Consider the following 23933-nt stretch of genomic DNA (forward strand, 5'->3'; position numbering starts at 1 on the left):
GTCACATTATGGGTTGTGCGAATGCAGTCGAGTCCCAGTAGGCTCAATTTGACACAGAGATGCAGTAATCTAACAAAATTATATAATGGTGTGACCACGTGGTTCCGTAGACAAACGTTACGGCCCAGGGTCAGATGGCGTCCAAGGAGAGTGAGCGAGAGCAACTGCAGAAGGACATGGCAGAGCTTGAAAAGACGTTGGAGGGAAGAAAGATGGAGCTTGAGAAACAATCGCAGCAGAGCGTAGAGGAACTCCAGCTATTGCAGAAACTCTTAGCTGTCAAGGTAAGATAGATTTAAAGGTGTTGCTTAAGCCTATCAAAACTGGTAGCCAGCTCTGGGTTTTTTTGTGTACTTGTTAATTTGATTAAGTCAAAAATTAACTTCGTACAACAGGTGGTTTGCCAGTCGGATTCCACCAAATCATCAAACGGAAATTTAATATTAAACACAAATATCAAAATTAAGTTAAATGTGAATCTTCTAACGTGTTTTGTGCATAAAAAGCTGAAAGGTTTTTTTTGTTGTACTGAATTAATTCCCACGCTTTTTGGAAAAAAAAATGGGGGGGTTTTGTACTCTGTCCATCCGTCACGCCATCTCCTCGTAAACGGTTGGGCAGAAAGTCACCAAACGTGGTAGTTATAATCAGCACATGGCACAAAGATGCAAGAAAAGTATCATTTTGGCACGACCCCTGGGGCAACTTCAAAAGGTCAAATACCTGAAAACTGAAGTTACAGATTGAACTGTGGTCTAATGTTGTTTCATATTCCCATGGTATATATGAAGAGTTTGTTTAAGGCGAGTTAACTCTTTTCCAACAATGTCATTTAACAATACTTCAAAAAACCTTGTACGTAATAAATTGTATATGTGTTCTCTTTCCCTCTTTCTGTTCCCTCTTTCTGTTCCCTCTTTCTGTTCTCTTCACCCTCTCTTTTGCTCAAGGTCATCTGCCATCTGCTTGGAAATCAGCCAACATCACCGCTTTGCACAAAAAAGGTGCAAAAACAGATCCCAGCAACTACAGACCAATCAGCCTTCTCCCAATTATCAGCAAAGTCATGGAATCCATCATTGCTTCAGATATTAAATCTTTCCTCTTCTCCAATGGCTTGATCTCTGATCATCAATTTGGTTTCAGACCTGGTCACTCTACTCTGGACATGCTGCTTCTGCTTTCTCAACAATGGATGGAGGTCCTCAACGCCAAACAGGAAATTAGAGCTGTCTCCCTTGACATTTCACGTGCCTTCGATACGGTCTGGCACCCTGCTCTGCTCTCCAAACTCTCCTCCTTTGGTATCCATGGAAATCTCCACGCATGGCTGGCGGACTTCCTCTCTGGTCGTAGTCAACGTGTGGCCCTGAATGGGTTTCTCTCATCTCCTCTTTCTGTTCAGGCTGGAGTTCCCCAAGGTAGTGTTCTGGGCCCTGTGCTTTTTCTGGTCTTCATCAATGATCTCTCTGACTCTCTTGAAAATCCTCTCTATCTCTTTGCTGACGACTCTACTCTCTGTCGCTCCATTCCTCATCCCTCAGATCGGCAGTCTGCAGCCTCCTCACTCTCTGCAGACCTGGACAAAATCACAGACTGGTCAAACAAGTGGAACATGTCTTTCAATCCTGACAAAGCTCACACTCTTACAATGTCTCTCCGAAAGGACCGACTGGACAACCCTCCCATCTACTTTCTCAACAATCCTCTCCAAGAAGTTCTGTCGCTCAAGCTTTTGGGTCTCACTATCTGCCATGATCTTTCTTGGGAAAACCACATTTCCAAGCTGGCCTCCAAAGCCAGTCGCCGACTGGGCATCCTCCGTCGTGCGAAGTCCTTCCTTGGCACACCTGAGCTCCTCACCACATACAAGGCTTTCATCCGCAGCTCAATGGAATACTGTTCCCCCCTCTGGGCTGGTGCTCCTGCCTCACACCTTGCTCGGCTTCACGCTGTTGAGGCCAAAGCTTTCAGAATCATTGGAATCTCCTGCGATGTAGTCAACGCCGAGGGCCTTTCACTCACTCACCGCAGGCAGGTTGGTGGTCTTTCTGTCTTCTACCGACTCCTCTCCGGCCTTGCTCCCCCAGCTCTCTCTGTGCTCTGTCCCCCCAATATTCCTTCAGGTCGCACAAGATCTGCCTGCAACCCTCTTATGGTTAAACTGCCAAAGTCTAAGCTCTCTGCTCACCTTCACTCTTTCATTCCCCTTTTCTCCCGCCTCTGGAACAAACTCCCCCACTCCCTTCAATCCCACTCCTCCCTCCAGGTCTTTAAAACAGCTGTTCACCACCATCTCTTATCGTCCCCCATCGAAAACCTTGATCTTTTCTACCCCCGGTAATTCACCCCAGAGTCCTTGCAGTGTTCATATGTTTTAATCCTCTCCCACCTCCCCCCAAGTCCTCCCGATATCCCTGCTCTCAAATGTTGTGTTTGTGTCCTTCCCCCTCTCTTTTGTGTCCTTCTCCCTCTCTCCCCATCTTGTCTGCCGCTCCCCTTGTTTTTTGTGTTTTGTGTGTCGGTTTGTCTTTTTGTGTGATTAATGTTAGCTCTTTCACGAGCCTCGATCTTGTATACAAAAAAAAAAAAAAAAAATGTGGATTAACTATGGAATACACTAGTGTAAATTAATAATGTTTGATTTTAAGCAATTCTTAGTTTGTAAAGTGAAGTGTATTCGATGCTATTTAAGTTTTAAAATGAACAAAAGAAATAAGTCAGTCAATGCAGATTCTCCCTCCTCCCCCTCCTCTCCTATGTGTGTCATCTCCTCCCCTGTGTGCAATCATTTCCGACTCTCCCCTGTGCAGTGTGCGGGATGAGGGGAAAGAGGGGGAGGTAGGGGAGGGGGAAGATTTGAGGTCTTTTTTTTTTTTTTTTTTTTTTTTTTTTTTGGTATACTGAATCGAGGCTCGTGAAAGAGCTAAGAGGGATGGGAGGGAGAGGGGGGGGATGGGGATGGGGGGGGAGGGGAGGGGAGAAGAGGGGAGAAGAGGGAGAGGGGAGAAGAGGGGGGAGGGGGAGAGGGGAGGGGGGAGGGGAAGGGTAGGGGAGGAGGGGGGGGGAGGGGGAGGGGTTCTTGAAGTCACATTTTACAATACATGGAATTCGTTTTGGCAGGTAATGGCGTTTATCGGTTTTTGCGTATGAAACTCTTCATACATACGTACTTTGTGGGAATGCCTTTTAAGGGGTAACTTTAGATAGTATAGCGATTGGTATTTCCCATACTGCATGTATGAGCATAAACGTGAGGTACATAGTTACATGTACAGAAAGCTGTCGGCTTCCCTCCCCGCACCTTTGTCAAAAACCGCTATCCCTTCGCACCCTTTTAATGTTTTATCCCTTTGTAATCTGTCCTGTTTGTTCCTTTAAGCGACTCAACAGGCTGCCGGCATTATTTTTCACAGGAAAACGCTGCTATCATGGCAGAAAGCATGCCATCAAAGTGGGTGAATGGCCAGGGCTGGTTGCCCCACCCGCAGGCTAAGACACCAGACAATGGCAGCCGAGCGTGGTGGGGATAGTGGCATCATGGCTGACTGTGGGGGCAAAGATTATTAAAGAAGGGGGTGCAAACGGTGTAAAAAGAGGCACGGAAACTCTGCTTGAGAGTCTGCACGCTTACTCTTGAGGTTTTCTCCACTGCATGGCATGCATTGGTTCCTCAGCTTCCCGATGCCCCCAACACAAGCCACTTTCCCCTCCTGTCAACTTCTGCTCATGGCATGAACTGTGGCCATATCTCGACTTGGGACTTGAGGTGTCCTACCGGATACTGCCCTGGTATTTCAGTCATCAATTTATTCTGGTCTTTTCTTCTGTGGTGTGTTTCAGGCCCTACAAATTAAATAGATAAGGACTAGCCAATCGTTTGCTTACTTGGGGGTGTATACAGGGTTTTATTATTGTACAGAAATGGTATTACTTCTATTTGTCTTCCCGCCTTCTTCTTGTTAATACACATTACAAATCCACTGGGTGTCTGAGTATTTGAGTTGCTCTGTTCATTAGTACATTTTATAAACTGGTACACCCCTCCCAGCCCTTTTTGCTCTGTGAAGAGGCAACTTTCTATATTTGTCTTGTTTCAATCCAAAGGGCTGGTTGTTCTGCTTTTGTTTTCTTTGTGTAACCCCCACCTCGAGTGGCCCTGTAGGCTTTGTGGCAGGCAGTATCTCATATTTAAAAAACATTTTTAAAAGCTTTTTTTTTCAAAATTAAAAAAATGTGTTGCCAAAACACTCCCACTCACTGATGAACCTCTGAAAGAAAGAAGATCCGTTGAGCCATCTCTGAGGAAAATGGTGACACAGAGACACACACACGCACTCACAGACAAACGGCTCTCTTTTAGTATACGAGTACATCCGCTCACTACGGGAGCGGCAGGAAGGGTCATTCCTCTTTGGGGTATATAGATTACAGACGATCTATGGTCGGGTCTCAAGAACATTGGGTGTGTGTTCATTTACCAAGTTTCTTGTGGAGAGATCACCAAGTCGTTTAAACATTCGAGGAAGCACTCTATTCAAAACCGGTAAGGAACGGCTGGCTTGGCAAGTGCAAGCTAGCTGCTTGGTAAATGAGCATACCCCGGTCTTCCTCCCTTTCAGTTTCGTGTTTAACAGCAGGAGCGAGTTTCAAATGTTCACTATGAAAAACGCCACGTTAGCGGCAGGAAGGGTCATGTTATTAACCCAACCCTTGCGTAGTATATGGGGTACCGTAGATCTTCGCTCAGTTCTGTAAGTAAAAATTCCCTCACCAATGCCGGGATCCCTCTAAATTTCTTCATTTAGTGTTATAAACAGCATTAGCGACTGTTTAAAAAGCTAATCATACGTGTTTGTGGTTTATAATATTTTTACTGCTGGTAGAGGCCGTTGGCCGTTGCTCCCACGAAAACGCCATGATAAGCTATTTATAAACGTTGACTCAACATTTATTCAAGGAGGAAAAACCCCTTGGGGAGGTGGGACGTTATTAGTATTAATATTGTTTTGTAATAACATTATTATTATGCTATTATCATTTGTTTTGTTATTAGAAGCGGCCTTGGAAAAATGCCACGATAAAGCTAATTTAACATTGATATACACCTGAACATGTGACCCCAATGACGGCAATGGTGGGGAAAACCTGTTCGGGGGAGGGGTAGGGGGGAAACTCCCTTGGAGAGGGGGGGGAAATTAATGCGCTACAGCCTTCATTGTGTAACCCTTAGTCATCCTGTCAAGTTTGGTTGAGATTGGATAAGTAACAACGGAATGTATTGCGGTCAAAAAATCATCAGACAGACACCAAATTGCGTATTTTAGTATGATGTCCGTTAAAGGACAGATGAGGTTCAAGCAATTAGTGGTTGTTGCGAAATGTGCCTGCGTCTCAGCAACCACCGGTCGGGTTGCGACTTTGAGACATCGGGAGTGTGGCCTCCTGACTGGCTGAGGTGTCCCACTTGAGCATGGTAACGTGGCAAACGGGAGCACGTCTCCTGACTGGCTGAGGCATTCCACTTGAGAATGGCAACGTGGCAAACGGGAGCACGTCTCCTGACTGGCTGAGGTGTCCCACTTGAGCATGGTAACGTGGCAAACGGGAGCACGTCTCCTGACTGGCTGAGGCATTCCACTTGAGAATGGCAACGTGGCAAACAGGCCTGGAAACTTGCTCAGAGATCCCAAATTTGTTGGCCGGTGTGAACACTTTGACGCGGTTCATCGGAATTCGGACCGTGCAACTGGAATGAGTCCGATGACTACAACAATACATACATTATACATACATACATACATACATACATACATACATACATACTGTACATACACACTTACAAAGAATTGCCTTATTTTATGATGGTTGGCAGATTTTCATTGTCATTTTACCTTGGGATTGTTATGACCAATTTAAATCGTCGAACAAGATGCAGTATTGTAATTATATCCTCGCATTTGCTCCTGGAATGCAGACACAGGATGAAGAGAGCTTGCTCGAGAAGCTAACCCGACAGCGGTTGGCTCTGCTCAAAGCTGCAGTCACGGAGGCCGAAGGTCGAGTCAATGAGGCAATGGACACGCTGTCTGATCCACTGCACCTCACCTGCAAGGCTTCACCGGGTGAAAACAAAACACGTCTGCAGCAAAGCAGTCACTTTGTATTTGAGGCAATTTACTTATTATGTATGCAAAGTCTATCAGCATTTCGACTTCCCTCTCCTTCCCCACATTCTGCAATTCAGAATTTCTGCTAGGCCGTGCCCAGGCTGCCCTTGAGGCCACGGACAAGGTCATGGAAGGCCATTCCCGGTTCTTGAGTGACCCAGAAGGTATCTAAAGTATAGAATTTTGTTTGCATGCTTTGATTTCTACATGGTTGAACATATATTAATTGCTCAAGTTGTTCAAGGTTCTCATTTTTCATATGGCAATACCATAGAACCTCACACTTCGCGGAACCCACCTATTCGTGATTTATAAAATGTGACCTGCTTCTACTTTCGCAGCCCCCGTGCACCAGCTGTTAGTGGTTTTTGCAGGCATAACCCATCCCCTGCCACCATCCCCCACAAACAATGGACCATCCCCCACAAACAATGGGCACACTACCCACTCCTCCTCCATCTACCCACAACCCCCTGCATGGATTTGTCTGCACAGCCTGGGTCTAACTCTTTATTCTCGTCCCATGGCCTGAACGTGCTGTGATTCCTCGCACTTGTGAATTTTTGTGCTCATTGTTTCAGGTCAATCATAGGGCCGAAGTATATGAGCAGTGCAGGAGATGCATCTGCTCCCACGAGGCAGAAAAAAAAAAGATGAGCTTGGGCCAGAAAGTCGAGCTGCTACAAAGAGGCGAGAGTGTGGCCTCTGTGTGCAGACATTATGGTATGAACGAGTGCACTGTCCGATACATAAATGAAAAACGAGAAGGCGATTCGTGAAATTGTCATGGCTAGTGCAGCACCCAGTGCCAAAGTCGTTACACAGGTCAGGGACATCTTCTTCTTCCTCATATTCTTCTTCCTCTTCTCCTCCCCTTCTTCCCTTTATAAGAGGTGAGGTCCAATGGCACCAAGCTTCTTCCCTGCCTTTACTATTGTTTGTTTTTTGTATGCAGCCTCTGGCTGCTGGTTGCATCATTTCTCTGGAAGGCGTTTGTGCTACTGATGCAGTGCCCAAATTACCAGTGAGCTGTTACTCAATTTGCCGACCTCGGAAGGATGACAGGCTGAGTCAACCCCCATGGCGTTAATTCAACGATCGACCGGGATGCAAACTCAGGATCCTAGGATCCCAAGCCAGCACCCTAACCGTGAAGCCAACACCAGGCTCTTGCCTTTACTATGATACTCCCCCACTCCCCTCTGTTCTCAGCCAACTATCTCCACACTCCAACCACCCCAACCTTACTCGTATCCCTTTTCACGCAATCCTCCCATCTCAACCACAGTCTACCTTTTTGCCTCCTCCCTTGTTCCTTCAACATAGTCACTCTTTGCCATTTTCTCTTCCCCCATCTGCACCAGATGTCCATCCCATCTCAGCCTGCATTTCACCAATCTCTCCATCAAGCTCATCTGCATACCAATCTCCTCCGTCACTTTATCCATTATCCTTCTATCCACACTCTTCATTCCTGCAAGCCCCCTGACCCTGTTATTCTCACAAACCTGCAACCTCTATTGTTGGCTCTCTGTCAGTGCCACCATTTCCAGACCATAAAGATAGGCCGGTGTTACACAAGACATCAGAAACTTCCCTTTCAATCTCCTTGAAATCTTTCTGTCTGCCATTACTTTCTCCACCCTTCTCCACGCGTTCACACCCACCTGAATCCTCCTCCGCACCTCTGCCTCGTACTTACCATCCTCGGTCACTGTTCCCCCCCAGACACCCAAACCTATTTCCCTGTGTGATCTCCTTCCCCTCCAACCTCAAATTCATATATTTTCTCTGCTGCCCGACCCATGTCACTTCAGTCTTCTCCTTACTCATTTTTCAGCCCATGCCTACCAAATGCCTCCTTCAACTCCCCCAGTACTTACTGCATCTCCCACCCACTCTCCACCACAACAGCCAAATCGTCTGCATACAACATCCTCCCCAGAATACCCCTCATATTAACCTTCCTGCTCACCAGCTCCATCACCATGATAAACAAGAGTGAGCTTAGAGCTCTTCCTTGCTTCAAACTTCACACTGAACTCCTCCGATATCCTAGGACCAACCAAAACTCTTCCCTTCATTCCCGTGTACATCCCTTCCACCAACCGAACGTCTGTTTGGAAACATGCCACCCAGCCACTGCCTTACAATCTTATTTTTTCACCCTGAGCTCCTCGGGCTTTCGGCTCCCTCACCCTTGGAGAAAATTCACTGAAAAGTTGAAATTTGTTTTATTTAGTTATTCTGCCTGTAAAAATGTTTTTCGAGCCCTGTAATTACAAAAAAATGATATTTTCAATCATAGACAGTCTTACTTTCTTCTTTTTTGAATTTACCGCCAATACTCTACTTTGTGTTTTTTTTTTTGGTTTTTTTTACTCTACTTTGTGGTACGAGTTAAACCAGCAGTTATTGCCCGGCTTTCCGATATACGGTACAAGAATTCTCCACAAAAATCTCCCTCGCACTTCCTGAGCAATTAGCGGCAACACAGACCAAATATTAGGTGTAATATAATGGAGCTGCTTATTGACCAGGAAGTTGCTCATATGTTTGTGAAGAAGAGAAAATTAGCCTTAGACCATGAAAATAAATAAATGAACAAAGCATGTGGGGGCCGGTAAACTAGCTGCAAGGGTTTTTTTGTTTGTTTGTTTGTTTGTTTTGTATACAAGATCGAGGCTCGTGTAAGAGCTAACATCAATCACAAAAAAACAACAAACGGACACACAAAACATACAAAAAGGGAGCGGGAGACAAGATGGGGAGAGAGAACAGGGACAAGGGAAGATCTGTGGGAGGGAGAGGGCTTAGGGGGAGGAGGCATGGGAAGGCGGGGGGGGGGGGGGGGAGGTGGTAAAGTATAAAACGTGTTCAATACAGTATAAAATATAACAGTATAAAATACAGTTCATGTTAAATAATGTATACAGTATAACATGAATACAGTATAAAATAACATTGCAGTTCATGTTCAAAACAGTATAAAACAATAAAACACATGTTCAGGGTTCAGAGGGTTAACCCTTCACAACTGTCGCTTCCTTACCCACATGAAATCCAATTCTGTTCTATGCTGTCCACTCCTGTAGGTAATCTTGTGGCTTTCACGCTTTTGAAAGAATGTATCAGCTATGGCCATCCCATTCCTCGCCACCAACTCCACCAGCTCTTGACCCTCTCTATTCCTCATTCCCCAACCAAATTTACACCAGGTTCCTCTTCACCTGGCTCCGCTACTCCCCTGTAATGCATAGCATCACCTCCAGCTCCACCATTCCCATTTTTCTCTCGTGAATTCCTGCTTCTCCGCCCCAGTCCTTCCCATTTGAGGTCGATATACCGACATGACTCGTATATCACCACTCATTTGCCTCTGTATCACCACTCATGCCATAACTATACATCTTTCTACTCTGACCACCTACTTGCTGATCACTTACGATGCTATTATTCCCACACCATTACTCCTTCCATTCCTACCCATGTGCAACAGCTTGTACCCTACTACCAACCTCCTCACCCTGTCCCCTTTCCATATGGTCTCCTGTACACATAATGCTTCCAACTTCCTCCGCATCATCTCCACCACCTCAACTTCTCTCCCCTCCATTGATCCCACATTCAAACTATGTAGCCACTCCTCGCTTCTGAATCGCTGCCCGCCTGACAGAGTTAGTGCCATCTTGATTAATTTGGGATGCTCAGGTCATCAATGAGTAGAGCGAATCAGAACGAACTACTCCCACAGCGGCCCGTTGGAATGAGAACGAAGCACTCGTACAGCGGCTTGTTGGAATGAGATCACTACACTCCCACAGCCGCACGTTGAAATGAGAATGAAGAAGTTATACAGCGGCTGGATGGAATGAGAATGAAGCACTCCCCCAGCAGTACTTTGGAATCAGAATGAAGCGCTCCCACAGAGGTACAGCGGCCCGTTGGAATGAGAACGATGCACTCACACAGTTGCCGGATGGAATGAGAACGAAGCACTCACAAAGCAGCCAGTTGGAATGAGATCGCTACACTCCCACTGCGGCACGTTGCAATCACATGTCCATATCGAGAAAATGGAGAAGGCATTGGATGTAAGGCTTGAGGACAATGTGCAGAAAAAAGTGCCTTTAAGTTGGCCTATCATTCGTGAAAAGGCAAAGCGCATGTATGGTCATCTGGTTAGTAGCGCAGGTGGTGTTTCTTCCACGAGTGATGTGGGTACGAGTGGCCCCAGTCTCTTCCAAGCTAGTACGGGAAAATTTGACCAGTTCAGAAAGTGGTACAACCTCCAGAATGTTAAGCTCATATGCGAGCGTGTCACAGCAGATCATGATACAGCTACAACTTTCTCCATTCGATTTGCACAGCTGATTCATCGGTATAATCACGTCAAAAGTAAACAAAATTTTTATTTGTAAATATCTTTAATGAAACTGTAATCATGTACGTACATTCGTGTTCTTAAACTTAAATTCTCTCTTGTGAACCTATCCCCCTTTTTCCCATTGAAACAATGTCCCACCATTCGCGGATTTGCGGTACTTTTCAGGAACGTATCCCCTGCAAATGTCGGGGTCCTAGTGTATTTGTTTTCACATAGGTATCGATATCCAAACAGATATATTGTCTTTATATCCCACTTCCAGCTGTTCTCCAGTTTAATTTTGCACCTTCTGTCATGGAGGCTTGTACAAGAGTGGGACATTGGTATTTGTTGGTGTTGAAGGAGCTGGGGCTCCCACGTCGATCGGAAGAATGGACGCGACAAAAAGCTGGAATTCATCCGAGTTGCTTTAATCAAACCAAACACTCAGGCACTCTGAAAAGCCCGTTTATCGGGCAGCAATATATATACATATTATCCCGGAGCGTTTGCCCAGAAAAGGCGAGAGGGGGCGTGGCCCAGCGTCCTGGCTGCGGCCTGGCAAGTTGAGGGCGAGCCTGCCCGGGCGTCCTGGACGAGCCCGGCATGGTGATCGCTCCGCGTCCTTGATAGGTGCAAGGCGATTGTGAAAACCCAGCGGTAGCCGCTACACACGTCCCCCCAAGAATCGACTTGCACCGGCAGGGTCAATTTGAGGGGGGTCCTGATGACCCGGCCGAAGCGACCCCTGGCGGGTCGTGGGAGGGGGTCCGGTGTGGTGGTGGGCGGTCGAGTGGGGGGCACCGTGGACGGGGGGCGGCCTCGCCGCGGCGGAAGGGCCACCCGTGGTGGGTGGTCGACGTCCACGTGCGCCGGCTTGAGGCGGTCCACCGCAATCCGGTCCGACCTGCCGCCGATGTCGATGACGAACGACTTGTCGTCCCGTCGCAGCACCCGGAAGGGCCCGTCGTACGGCGGCCGGAGTGGCCCCCGATGTGCGTCATGACGCACAAAAACATACTCCGCTGTGCGAAGTGCTGGGGGGACGTAGGACTGGGGGTCACCGTGGTGGGATGTTGGCACGGGGGCAAACCGTCGGGCGGCCTCCTGGAGGTCCGAGCGCTGGTGAGCTGCGGACCAGGGACTGGTAGCGTCGGGCACGAATTCGCCCGGGACGCTTAGCGCCTGGCCATAGACAAGCTCGGCGGTGGATGCCTGGAGGTCCTCCTTGGGGGCCGTGCGGAGGCCCAAAAGGACCCACGGCAGCCGGTCGGCCCAACCGCCGTCTTGAAGGCCGGCCATGAGCGCGGCCTTCATGGAGCGGTGGAATCGCTCGCACAACCCGTTTGCTTGGGGGTGGTAGGCCGTAGTACGGTGGAGCTTGACCCCCAGGTTGCGGGCGACCGCGCCCCACAGCTCGGAGGTGAACTGTGGTCCGCGGTCTGAAGAGATATCCGCCGGTGCGCCGAAGCGGGCGACCCAGGTGGCGATGAAAGCCTGCGCCACGTCGGCGGTGGTGGTGGAGACGAGGGGAACGGCCTCCGGCCACCTGGTGGTCCTGTCCACCATGGTGAGCAGGTGTGTGAACCCCCGTGACGGGGGGAGGGGGCCCACCAGATCCACGTTGACGTGGTCGAAACGTCGTTCGGGCACGGTGAAAGGTGCCAGCGGGGCCTGGGTGTGTCGGTGGACCTTGGCCCGTTGGCAGGCCGTGCAGGTGCTGGTCCAATCGCGGACGTCCCGACGAAGGCCGTGCCAGACGAATCGCGCCGACACCAGCTTCTGGGAAGCTTTCCGGCCCGGGTGGGAAAGGCCGTGGAGGGAGGCGAAGATGCGGCGTTGCCAGGTGACGGGCACGATGGGGCGAGGCTGGCCTTGGGAGACGTCGCAGAGCAGGACAGTGTCCGCGAAGGGGATGTCGGCCAGGCGGAGGCCCGTGTCCGCCGCCCGGAGGGCTTGCACCGTGGTGTCGGTGGTTTGGTCCGCCGCCATAAGCGCAAAGTCCACGGCCAGGTGGACCACGTTCGCGCTGGCCCGGGAAAGACAGTCGGCCACGGCGTTGTTTTTGCCGGCGACGTGCCGGATGTCCGTGGTAAACTCCGACACGGCGGAGAGGTGGCGCTGTTGGCGGGCCGACCACGGCTCCGTGACCTTGGCCATGGCGTAAACCAACGGCTTGTGGTCGACGAACGCCGTGAAAGGTCGGCCCTCCAGGAGGTGGCGGAAATGGCGGACGGCCAGGTGTAGACCGAGGAGCTCCCGGTCAAACGTGCTGTATTTGAGCTCGTTCGGCCGGAGCTGCCGGCTGAAAAATGCGAGTGGCTGCCAAACCCCGTTCACCCATTGCTCATGTACGGCGCCCACCGCGTAGTCGGAGGCATCCGTGGTGAGGGCGATGGGAGCGTTGAGCACCGGTGAGCGAGCAGTGTTGCGTCGGCGAGGGCCCGCTTTGAGCTCTGGAAGGCCGCATCCATTGCTGCGGACCAGGCGATGTCGTGCTTGGCCGGCTTGCCCCGGAGGGCTTCGTAGAGGGGCCGCATGAGTTGAGCAGCGCGGGGCACGAAGCGGTGATAAAAATTCACCATTCCCAGGAATTCCTGCAGGGCCTTTATGGTGCGGGGACGTGGGAACGTGGTGATGGCCTCGACCTTGGTTGGCAGCGGCACGGCCCCGTTCTTGGTGATGTGGTGGCCCAAAAAATCAACGGCCGTCGTGCCGAAGTGGCATTTGGCCGGGTTGACGATGAGGCCGTGCTCGCTGAGGCGCCCGAACAGTGTTCGGAGGTGGAGGAGGTGCTCGGCCCGGGATGTGCTGGCGACGAGGATGTCGTCCAGGTAAACGAAAAGGAACGGCAGGTCACGCAGCACGCCGTCCATCAAGCGCTGGAACGCCTGAGCCATGTTCTTGAGACCAAACGGCATCCGCAAGAATTCGAATAAGCCGAACAGCGTGATGACTGCCGTTTTAGGGACGTCGGCCGCCCTGACAGGTACCTGGTGATATCCCCGTATGAGATCAATTTTTGAAAAAATGACCCGTCCCGCCAGACGGGCGGAGAAGTCTTGGATATGCGGGATCGGGTACCTGTCGGGGGTGGTAGCGTCATTGAGACGGCGGTAGTCGCCACACGGGCGCCATCCACCCCTGGCTTTGGCACGATGTGCAGTGGCGAGGCCCACGCGCTATCAGAGCGCCGCACGATGCCGAGGTGCTCCAACGCGTCAAATTCGGCCTTCGCCACGGCGAGCTTGGCTGGGTCGAGGCGGTGGGCCCTGGCGTAGACCGGCGGGCCCGTGGTTGGTATGTGGTGCTCGATCCCATGCCGTACTGCGACGGCCGAAAACGTCGGCCGCGTGAGGGCCGGGAACTCCGTGAGCAGGCGAGCAAACTCGTTCGCCGCCGGGACGGCGCATGCCAGCTCGGTCGGCGCGGAGCTGCTCAATGTGCATACCAGGGAGCTGAAGGTTTCGGCGTTGATTAAATGACGCCGTTGGACGTCCACCAGCAGTCCGTGTGCGCAGAGGAAGTCAGCGCCTAGCAGAGCCATGGGCACGTTTGCGGTTACAAACGTCCAAGCAAAGCGTTGGCCGCCGAAGCAGAGGGTGACGTTGCGCGGGCCGAAGGTGCGGATGGTCGATCCGTTGGCCGCAACCAAGGAGGGGCCGCAAACCGCGGATTGCCTGTCCTGGTCAGAGGCGGGTATGACGCTCAGTTGGGCACCGGTGTCGCACAGGAAGCGCCGTCCGGACGCTTTATCCGTGATGAACAGTAAGTTGCCCGTGTGGCCGGCGCTCATGGCTGGTAATGAACGCCGGCTCGGCCGTTTCCCGGCCTGCCGAAGTTGCACGGGGGTCGGCATGTCCGGGCCTTCTGTCCGAACCTGGCATGATAGTAACACCACGCTTGGTCAGGTGGAGGCCCCGGTCGTCGTGCTGGAGGTGGTCGGCTCGGTGTAGCGGCCGCCAATTGCGTCGGCAGTTCGGTCGTCGACCGTGCCGGGTGCTCGGGCGCCATGGGTGTTGCGTCGGACGGCGGTGGGTCCCATGTCGCCGCTGCGATGCGCTGTCCTGCGGCGGAGATCTTGTCGGCTTCTCTGGCAAGGGCCCGGGGATCTGTGATCGTCGTGCTTGCCAGGGCGAGGCGTACCGGGTTAGGCAGCTGACGGAGGAACAGCTCCCGGAACAGGAATGCCGGAGAGTGCTCGCCGAGCAGTGAAAGCATGTAGTCCATTCGCTCGGAAGGGCGCGTGTCGCCGAGCTCGGGCAGGTCGAGCAGGCGCCGTGCGCGTTCCGCCGATGGGAGGGCGAAAGCGTCGAGGAGAAGCTTCTTAATCGCGCCGTATTTGTCAGCGGCTGGCGGGCTCTCGAGGAGGCTCAGGGCGCGGGCCGCGGTGGCCGAACCGAGCGCTGTTACCACATGGTGGAAGCGGGTGTCGTCGGCCGTGATGCCTCGCAGGGCGAACAGGGAATCCGCCTGTGCGAACCAAACCGCCGCGTGAGCCTCCCAGAAGGTAGGCAGTTTAAGGGCGACTGCCGTGTCCATGTCGGTAGGTCACCAATGAAGGAGCTGGGGCTCCCACGTCGATCGGAAGAATGGACGCGACAAAAAGCTGGAATTCATCCGAGTTGCTTTAATCAAACCAAACACTCAGGCACTCTGAAAAGCCCGTTTATCGGGCAGCAATATATATACATATTATCCCGGAGCGTTTGCCCAGGAAAGGCGAGAGGGGGCGTGGCCCAGCGTCCTGGCTGCGGCCTGGCAAGTTGAGGGCGAGCCTGCCCGGGCGTCCTGGACGAGCCCGGCATGGTGATCGCTCCGCGTCCTTGATAGGTGCAAGGCGATTGTGAAAACCCAGCGGTAGCCGCTACAGTGTTTTTTTCATTCAGTAATTGTGCTTGTTGCCATACCTCCATCCTCTTAGGCTTGCATAATTTAAGTTACTTGTTGTCAACTTAAATGCTTAAGCCAACTTAAATTATAATATCCTTTTGTTATCCTTCATGTCGGTTCACATATATCAAGTTATCTTTGTTTCTATATTAACCTTTCAGCAGCACAGCCACGCTCCCAGGAATGATGCAAATCAGCAGCCATAGGCTGCACATGGCATGATGATATCAACCTTTTTGCTTTATTATGCAGATGCTGTGGCTCTGCTGCAAGGGGTGTCTGCATTTGGATACCTCCTCAGTGATGCAATGGTTCAGGGCAGTGCCACGTCGCATCAGGCTGGAGGAGATTCTGCTGAGGGTATGTTATTCGTAAGACATCCACTTTTTCTAATCAGCTTGGATGATAAGCCAACAATGTTGATTTCACTTATGTAGTGAAAAAGCTTGTAAAATAATACATTGGGGGTTATAATAGTCATATTTTCCTCGCACATTATTCATGGGGATGATTGCGTCCCACCACCCCACCACCCCCCTCCCTACAGTCAGACATGCGCGTGCACACACACACACACACACACAATTAAATATTTAAACTTACACGTGCAATTCTGACAACTCCTCAACAAAAAGCCTCAGCCTCCCACTCACAACTCTGTCCCATCTCTTTTCTCTGCCCTCCTCCCATCCAAAAGCCTCAATGTCCCCCTTCCAAAGCCATCCCATCTCCACCCTCCCACTCCATAAAAAATCAAAACAGTCAAAAATAACAGTAGTGTGCAGAATTTTCCAGAGTTTAGTTATTCATGTTAATACCAATCATTAGATTCCTGCCGCATTATGGGTAGCTTCCATTTTTTATATTATTATTATTATTGTTTTTTTATGTTGAAGGCTCCAGTCACGGACTATATAGTCCTCATCAAGGCCAGGCCTTAAAAGAGCTGCATTGATAGAAAAGTGACGAAAAAGAGAGAATAGTCTTAAGAGTTTTTGAGGAAGTAAATTTTGTTGACTTCATTCTTATAGATGCCAATAAGTAAATGGAGAAGTAAAATAGGCTTATTTGACATCTGTACAGGAATACACGCTTTTGTTCCAAACTAGATAAAACCTGGTTATATTGGCCTACTGAACGGCAGGTAGCCATTTAACTTGGAGGATAAAATAAGGACAGAACTAATACAATCCAGTCTTGGAAGCAAACAAACTGTGTTGATTGTAAGATAATGACACAAAAATCCGAGCGTGAATACTCTCAATTACGACTGTGATGACGATCACAGTTTCTACTTTAGTACACACATGCAAAATGGAATTCTAGTACACACATGTAAAATGGAATTCTAGTACACACATTTAAAATGGAATTCTAGTACACACATGCAAAATGGAATTCTAGTACACACATGTAAAATGGAATTCTAGTACACACATGTAAAATGGAATTCTAGTACACACATGTAAAATGGAATTCTAATACACACATGTAAAATGGAATTCTAGTACGCACATGCAAGATGGAATTCTAGTACACACATGTAAAATGGAATTTTAGTACACACATGTAAAATGGAATTCTAGTACACACACGCAAAATGGAATTCTACGACACACATGTAAAATTGAATTTTAGTGCACACATGTAAAATGTAATTCTAGTACGCACATGTAAAATGGAATTCTAGTACACACATACAAAATGGAATTCTAGTACACACATGCAAAATGGAATTCTAGTACACACATGCAAAATGGAATTCTAGTATGCACATGTAAAATGGAATTTTAGTACACACATGTAAAATGGAATTCTACTACACACGTGAAATGGAATTCTGGTACACACGTAAAATGGAATTCTAGTATGCACATGTAAAATGGAATTTTAGTACACACATGTCAAATGGAATTCTAGTATGCACATGTAAAATGGAATTTTAGTACACACATGTAAAATGGAATTCTAATACACACATGTAAAATGGAATTCTAGTACACACATGCAAAATGGAATTCTAGTACACACATGCAAAATGGAATTCTACTACACACGTGAAATGGAATTCTAGTACACACATGTAAAATGGAATTCTAATACACACATGTAAAATGGAATTCTAGTACGCACATGTAAAATGGAATTCTAGTATGCACATGTAAAATGGAATTTTAGTACACACATGTAAAATGGAATTCTAGTACACACATGTAAAATGGAATTCTAGTACACACATGTAAAATGGAATTCTAGTACACACATGCAAAATGGAATTCTAGGACGCACATGCAAAATGGAATTCTAGTACACACATGCAAAATGGAATTCTAGTACACACATGTAAAATGGAATTCTAGTACACACATGCAAAATGGAATTCTAGTACACACATGCAAAATGGAATTCTACGACACACATGTAAAATTGAATTCCAGTGCACACATGTAAAATGTAATTCTAGTATGCACATGTAAAATGGAAATCTAGTACACACAGACAAAATGGAATTCTAGTACACACATGCAAAATGGAATTCTAGTACACACATGCAAAATGGAATTCTAGTATGCACATGTAAAATGGAATTTTAGTACACACATGTAAAATGGAATTCTGCTACACACGTGAAATGGAATTCTGGTACACACGTAAAATGGAATTCTAGTACACACATGTAAAATGGAATTCTAGTACACACATGCAAAATGGAATTCTAGTACACACATGCAAAATGGAATTCTACTACACACGTGAAATGGAATTCTGGTACACACGTAAAATGGAATTCTAGTACACACATGTAAAATGGAATTCTAATACACACATGTAAAATGGAATTCTAGTATGCACATGTAAAATGGAATTCTAGTATGCACATGTGAAATGGAATTTTAGTGCACACATGTAAAATGGAATTCTAGTACACACATGTAAAATGGAATTCTAGTTCACACATGTAAAATGGAATTCTAATCCGTACGTGTAAAATGGAATTCTAGTACGCACATGCAAAATGGAATTCCAGTACACACATGCAAAATGGAATTCTACTACACACGTGAAATGGAATTCTGGTACACACGTAAAATGGAATTCTAGTACACACATGTAAAATGGAATTCTAATACACACATGTAAAATGGAATTCTAGTATGCACATGTAAAATGGAATTCTAGTATGCACATGTGAAATGGAATTTTAGTGCACACATGTAAAATGGAATTCTAGTACACACATGTAAAATGGAATTCTAGTACACACATGTAAAATGGAATTCTAATCCGTACGTGTAAAATGGAATTCTAGTACGCACATGCAAAATGGAATTCTAGTACACACATGCAAAATGGAATTCTAGTACACACATGCAAAATGGAATTCTAGTACACACATGTAAAATGGAATTCTAGTACACACATGCAAAATGGAATTCTAGTACACACATGCAAAATGGAATTCTAGTACACACATGCAAAAAGGAATTCTAGTACACCCATGCAAAATGGAATTCTAGTATGCACATGTAAAATGGAATTTTAGTACACACATGTAAAATGGAATTCTACTACACACGTGAAATGGAATTCTAGTACACACATGTAAAATGGAATTCTAGTACACACATGTAAAATGGAATTCTAGTATGCACATGTCAAATGGAATTCTAGTATGCACATGTAAAATGGAATTTTAGTACACACATGTAAAATGGAATTCTAATACACACATGTAAAATGGAATTCTAGTACACACATGTAAAATGGAATTCTACTACACACATGTAAAATGGAATTCTAATACACACATGTAAAATGGAATTCTAGTACACACATGTAAAATGGAATTTAATTACACACATGTAAAATGGGATTCTAATGCAGAGGTTCATATGTATTCAATCCAAATCTTCAACAAGACTTGCCACCTGAAAATGTAACAAAATTTAGGTAAAAATTTCCATTCCGAGTGCATAGCTTTGTTCCTGGAGATTTTCAAATACCTACATGAACTAATAAAACACTGTTTTATGTTGTAAGTTTGCCGTACACTCGGTGTATACATTTGTGTGACATTTTGAAAGTTCAACAATCGGGAACTTTGGTAACAGCACTTATTACTTCAATGACTCCATTCGGATCGATTACTTTGGACGTTATTGATTACTAAATGATCTTGTTGAAATGTTTAGGGTAAAGTTTTTTTTTTTTTTTTTTTTTTTGTTAATTGAAGTGATCAAGAGAGACCGTTTGAAATTGTATTTTTCCTTATCCCTTCCCTCTTCCCCATAAAAGCATATAAACAAGATGACTTTCATTGATGGTTTTGCAAACTACATTTGTTTTTTTATTTGGCTTGTGCAGCTGTCTATTTGCATGGTTCCCTGTATATGCTTGTCTTTGTTTAACATGGAGCAAAATAAAAACAAATTAATGGTTGATGCAAGTTTTTTTTCTTTTGTTTAACATGAAAAACAAAAAACAAAAGTTGGCCGTATGAAGCTCCAGCATGTATGACGCAAATCTTTCGCAGTTGCGTTGGCTTGTTGTTTCTATCTGAGCCCAGAGGACATGATGCTGCGATCCCAAGTTTAAATTCCTTGTGTTATATTAACTTGTCCATTGTCTACCTAATGTCCTTGTAAATCATTTTAAAACATGCTTATGTCTCCTAATGTTCTTCTTTGCTCATGATGTGATGTGTCCTCCACTAGCTTTGCATCAAAAATTAATAGTTTGAGAGTAATCCGGGTATTATATATTCAGACTGTAGGTTTAGTAAAGGTTTCCAGCTTGGCATGTCAATACTATGATGGTAACAGGTGCTGTCTGCATTCTTAAGTGCCTGTGTCCCTCATGGTCATTGCAGACCTGGTTGAAACTTGTCGTGTCTCCGGGGAGGAAGCGCTGAGATTCCTGTCTGCATTAGCTGATGACAACTGCCGTGCTCAGGCTTCGACTCATGATGTACAAACGCAGCTGAAACATTTGTTTGAGCTTGCACAGGTATCTGCAGTCTCTTCTTTTCCTCCCTGATTTTTCTCGGCCCTCCATGACTTCCCGAGGCTTAGGGAATCTAACATGTATGATATTGTTTCACCCCATTATCAATCTCAGCTACCTATTGTGAGATCCTCAAGGCTTTCATTTAATGCTATTAATACTCTTCCCCCACCTCCACATCCCTCCACCATATTCTCCTCTCGAGCACATCCTGCACATTGTACCTTTCGTGTTGTTTTGTTGTACCTTTCGTGTTGTTTTCGTACCTTTCATGTTGTTTTTACTTGATTCTCTAATGGATATCTCTTAAACGAACATTCTCGTTTCTGTACATTCCTACTTGTGATGGGTCGAGAGATCAATGGTGACGCAGAAAACTACCAGAGGTCAATGACGTGGCTATGTAAAGAAAGCCCTTGTTTTCTAAAAGGAAAAAAGTTAATTCGCTCCACCCACCAGTAGTCGATGTAACTATTTTGGAATTTTGAGGAATCATCCATGTTCATATTATTTTGCCACATTGTCACTGTAAATTATTGTTCTTCTATAATGAACAGCCAATATTTACGAAAGATATGGGAGATGCAACTTAAGTTACTCTCAAATGAAGGACATTCCCAAACACTCTTGTACTCATGACTTGGAGTAACTCTTGTTCACTTTGCCTGAAAGCCTTGGAGGCACCGTCATTCGCTTTGCTTCCGCAACCCTCCCACGACTCCACTTTTCACCAAACATTTTATTATTGTGCCTCCTATTAAAATTGCATATTTGTTGCAGACTAATACGACTACTACTAATCCACATGCCCAGCTAAGGGGCATAGTAACCCTCTTGGAGGCTTGATCCTGTTGCAATGCATTCCCTTGGGACAGGGGGAACGTGATGTTGGGGCAGAAATTTCGAATTTGGCCATTGTGTTGACTGAAACAATAACCAGACCATATCTTGGCATCGTGCACAGAGCAATTCCATCAGGATAGTCTGCCAACTCTTCACTAAGGACACCGTGGGATCTTTAACATTCACCAACTAATGCCGGCAGATTGGACACCCGCTTAACGTCCATCCGAGGGACGGCACACAAATTGAGGAATCACCCTGCATATGAAACACCGAGATGACAGTTTTATAGCTGGGCCAATATTTAAACCCAATTATACAGCTTGGAGGTGCGTGTGCGTATCTCTAGGGCCTAGACTATTTTGCCAGCTGTAAATTTGTTGCAGACACTTTTGTTCAATAAAGAGCTGAATAACTTGATGGTAATTAGTGGTCTTCATTGATGAGAATGAAAAGGTCTCTGCTAATATAATCATGAATGATATCATGCTTGGTCTATTTCAACCATCAATATTTTCCCAAAAATTTGACATCCTTAATTGAAGAATTGTGTTTTGTGGCCTAAAACTAGTTCGTCCACAGGCTTTGCGTCCACGTGGCCGTGACGTGCAACAGCAGGAGCTGGGGGACTTGGTGGAGCAGGAGATGGCCACCACGAGCTCGGCAGTGGAGGATGCGGCAGCACGAATCGAGGTGTGGTAGGGATTTAAACCAAAAAATATATTAACAATGACCTTAGGTTTACTACATCCACTGGTGCAGTGTAAAGTTGTAAATGTATGTGAAGTAAAGCCCAGTAATCTTCTGCTGACTGTTCAGCCGCTCACCGTTATTGCCTTAGCTGCAGAAACACCTTCACCTGAGGGAGCATGAAGGTCCACTTTGCTTTGGGTTTAATACGAGTTACCTGACAAGGAACTTCATTGCAGGAGGAGGCCCATTAGGCCCATCAAAGGATTGGATTGAAGGAGGGGATTTCGGAAATGGAAAATAAGGAGCCAGCTTATACATTTACTGTTCATTACTTTTTGACAAACTATTCAACAATGGTACATTTATGACAAAGTAAAGAACACTTCCTGCTTTAGCTGCAATGGCTGAAGAACTCGAACCTGCTTTAGCCAAGTGGCTAGAAAACTCATGGCTGCTTTGGCCACAGCAGCTAAAGACCTCGGGCCTGTTTTAGCTATAATGAATAAGGTACTCAGAGCTGCTTTAGTCGCAGAGGTTAAATAAATATGGTCTACTTTGACCCACAACGGTTAAATAACTTGGGCCGAAGCAGATAAAGGTGAATTTTAAAACCCCTAACTGCACTGTGGGTGGTCAACCTTCCCCTTCACACTCCCCTTCACCCACCAATTCCATCAGGAAATGCTCAACAAGTCTCGTGCTGCAGATACTGGAGTAAAGTTGGAAGTAAATGAGCGGTGAGTTTGTAATTCCTTCATCCCTCACTAATTTATTCCCCCATCGTCATTTACGGTTCATGAATATATTTATATGATTCCCATCTTCACCTTGTCTGGACAATTTTCCTCACAGTCCCCTTTTACTATTGGGGGCCGACATTTTAAGGTAAAATGTACATGTTGGAGGAGATGATGACATTAAGGTCCCTGAGGGGCTTTTATATATGACACGGTCTATGCTTATGTGGCCGACGAGGTCTGAAAATCTTGGACTTTGTTTGTTTTCATCCACTTTCCACAAAGGCACAAGTTGAAAAGGAAACTAAGGATTGCACTTGAACTTTGTTGGATCCATGAGCTTCCTACCTATTGTAGTCAGCTAATGAATGATAATGATGTCAATCTATGGATGATCGTTGTTCTGGTGACCATGTGAATGATAACCATGGTGCTGTATTTGCAGAATCTTGGCATCGTGCACAGAGCTTATGCGGGTGAGTTTAAGGAATTGTTTGTGTTACTTGATCATGTGATGGAATTTTGAATAATCTAAAGATTGTGTCAAGTGGGGAATAATCGTCAGCAAGGCACAACAGGTAAAATTGTGTACAAGTGAAACAGTCAAGTGATGCGACTTGTTTGTGACTAGATGATTGGTTGTTAAACGTGAGACATCACATGCGTTGCGGCCAGTAATTGGCATGACATGGCAGCCTTTATAAGTTTGCGGGAAATATGGCACTTTCAAAATGGCATAATCCGCCCCAGATTGCTCGAAACCCCTCGTAACGAAGTCAATTGGGGATGGCCTGGACATAATTCATGCCTGCCAGATAAGAATTGTAGAATGGAAGGACTACAAAAACTTTTAAAGAAGCCCAAAATATGTGCAAACATACCTACGAGAAAGGGGTGTGCCCCTGAACACGGAAACAGTTAGAGAACTTCCTGATCAACTTGTCTAAAGAGTTGATATTTTGGTCGATGTGGGCCAGTGAAAGGCTGAAGGCTTGTGTGTGTGTGTATGTGTGTGTGTGTGTGTGTGTGTGTGTATGTGTGTGCGTGCACGCGTTCCAACTAAACCTTCATGCTTCTATTACCGATGGTAAGGTCATATCTGTGGCTTGTATATGCACAGGGCAAGTTTAAAATGATGATATTTACTATTAATCAAGTTTGGGATTAGGGGTGGGAGTTGGAGTTGTTTGAGCTGTGAGTGCCGTTACAAGTATACTGGATATTATT

At 46.6% G+C, this 23933-nt stretch overlaps 1 protein-coding gene across 3 annotated transcripts in view; it reads left to right on the top strand.

Annotated features, from left to right (window-relative positions):
• LOC137430284 (huntingtin-interacting protein 1-related protein) overlaps positions 1 to 23933 on the top strand; it is a 122217-nt gene that overhangs the window by 66064 nt on the left and 32220 nt on the right. For all 3 annotated transcript variants that reach the window (XM_068121054.2, XM_068121055.2, XM_078780530.1), the window contains exons 18-25: positions 111 to 284; positions 5978 to 6125; positions 6248 to 6334; positions 15682 to 15789; positions 20300 to 20436; positions 21859 to 21969; positions 22648 to 22706; positions 23152 to 23182. In XM_068121054.2, the coding sequence (XP_067977155.1) occupies positions 111 to 284; positions 5978 to 6125; positions 6248 to 6334; positions 15682 to 15789; positions 20300 to 20436; positions 21859 to 21969; positions 22648 to 22706; positions 23152 to 23182 (855 nt within the window). The remainder of the gene's footprint in view (positions 1 to 110; positions 285 to 5977; positions 6126 to 6247; positions 6335 to 15681; positions 15790 to 20299; positions 20437 to 21858; positions 21970 to 22647; positions 22707 to 23151; positions 23183 to 23933) is intronic.

This window comes from Myxine glutinosa, chromosome 6, assembly GCF_964187855.1.
Source record: "Myxine glutinosa chromosome 6, kmMyxGlut1.1, whole genome shotgun sequence".
Lineage (NCBI taxonomy): Eukaryota > Metazoa > Chordata > Myxini > Myxiniformes > Myxinidae > Myxine > Myxine glutinosa.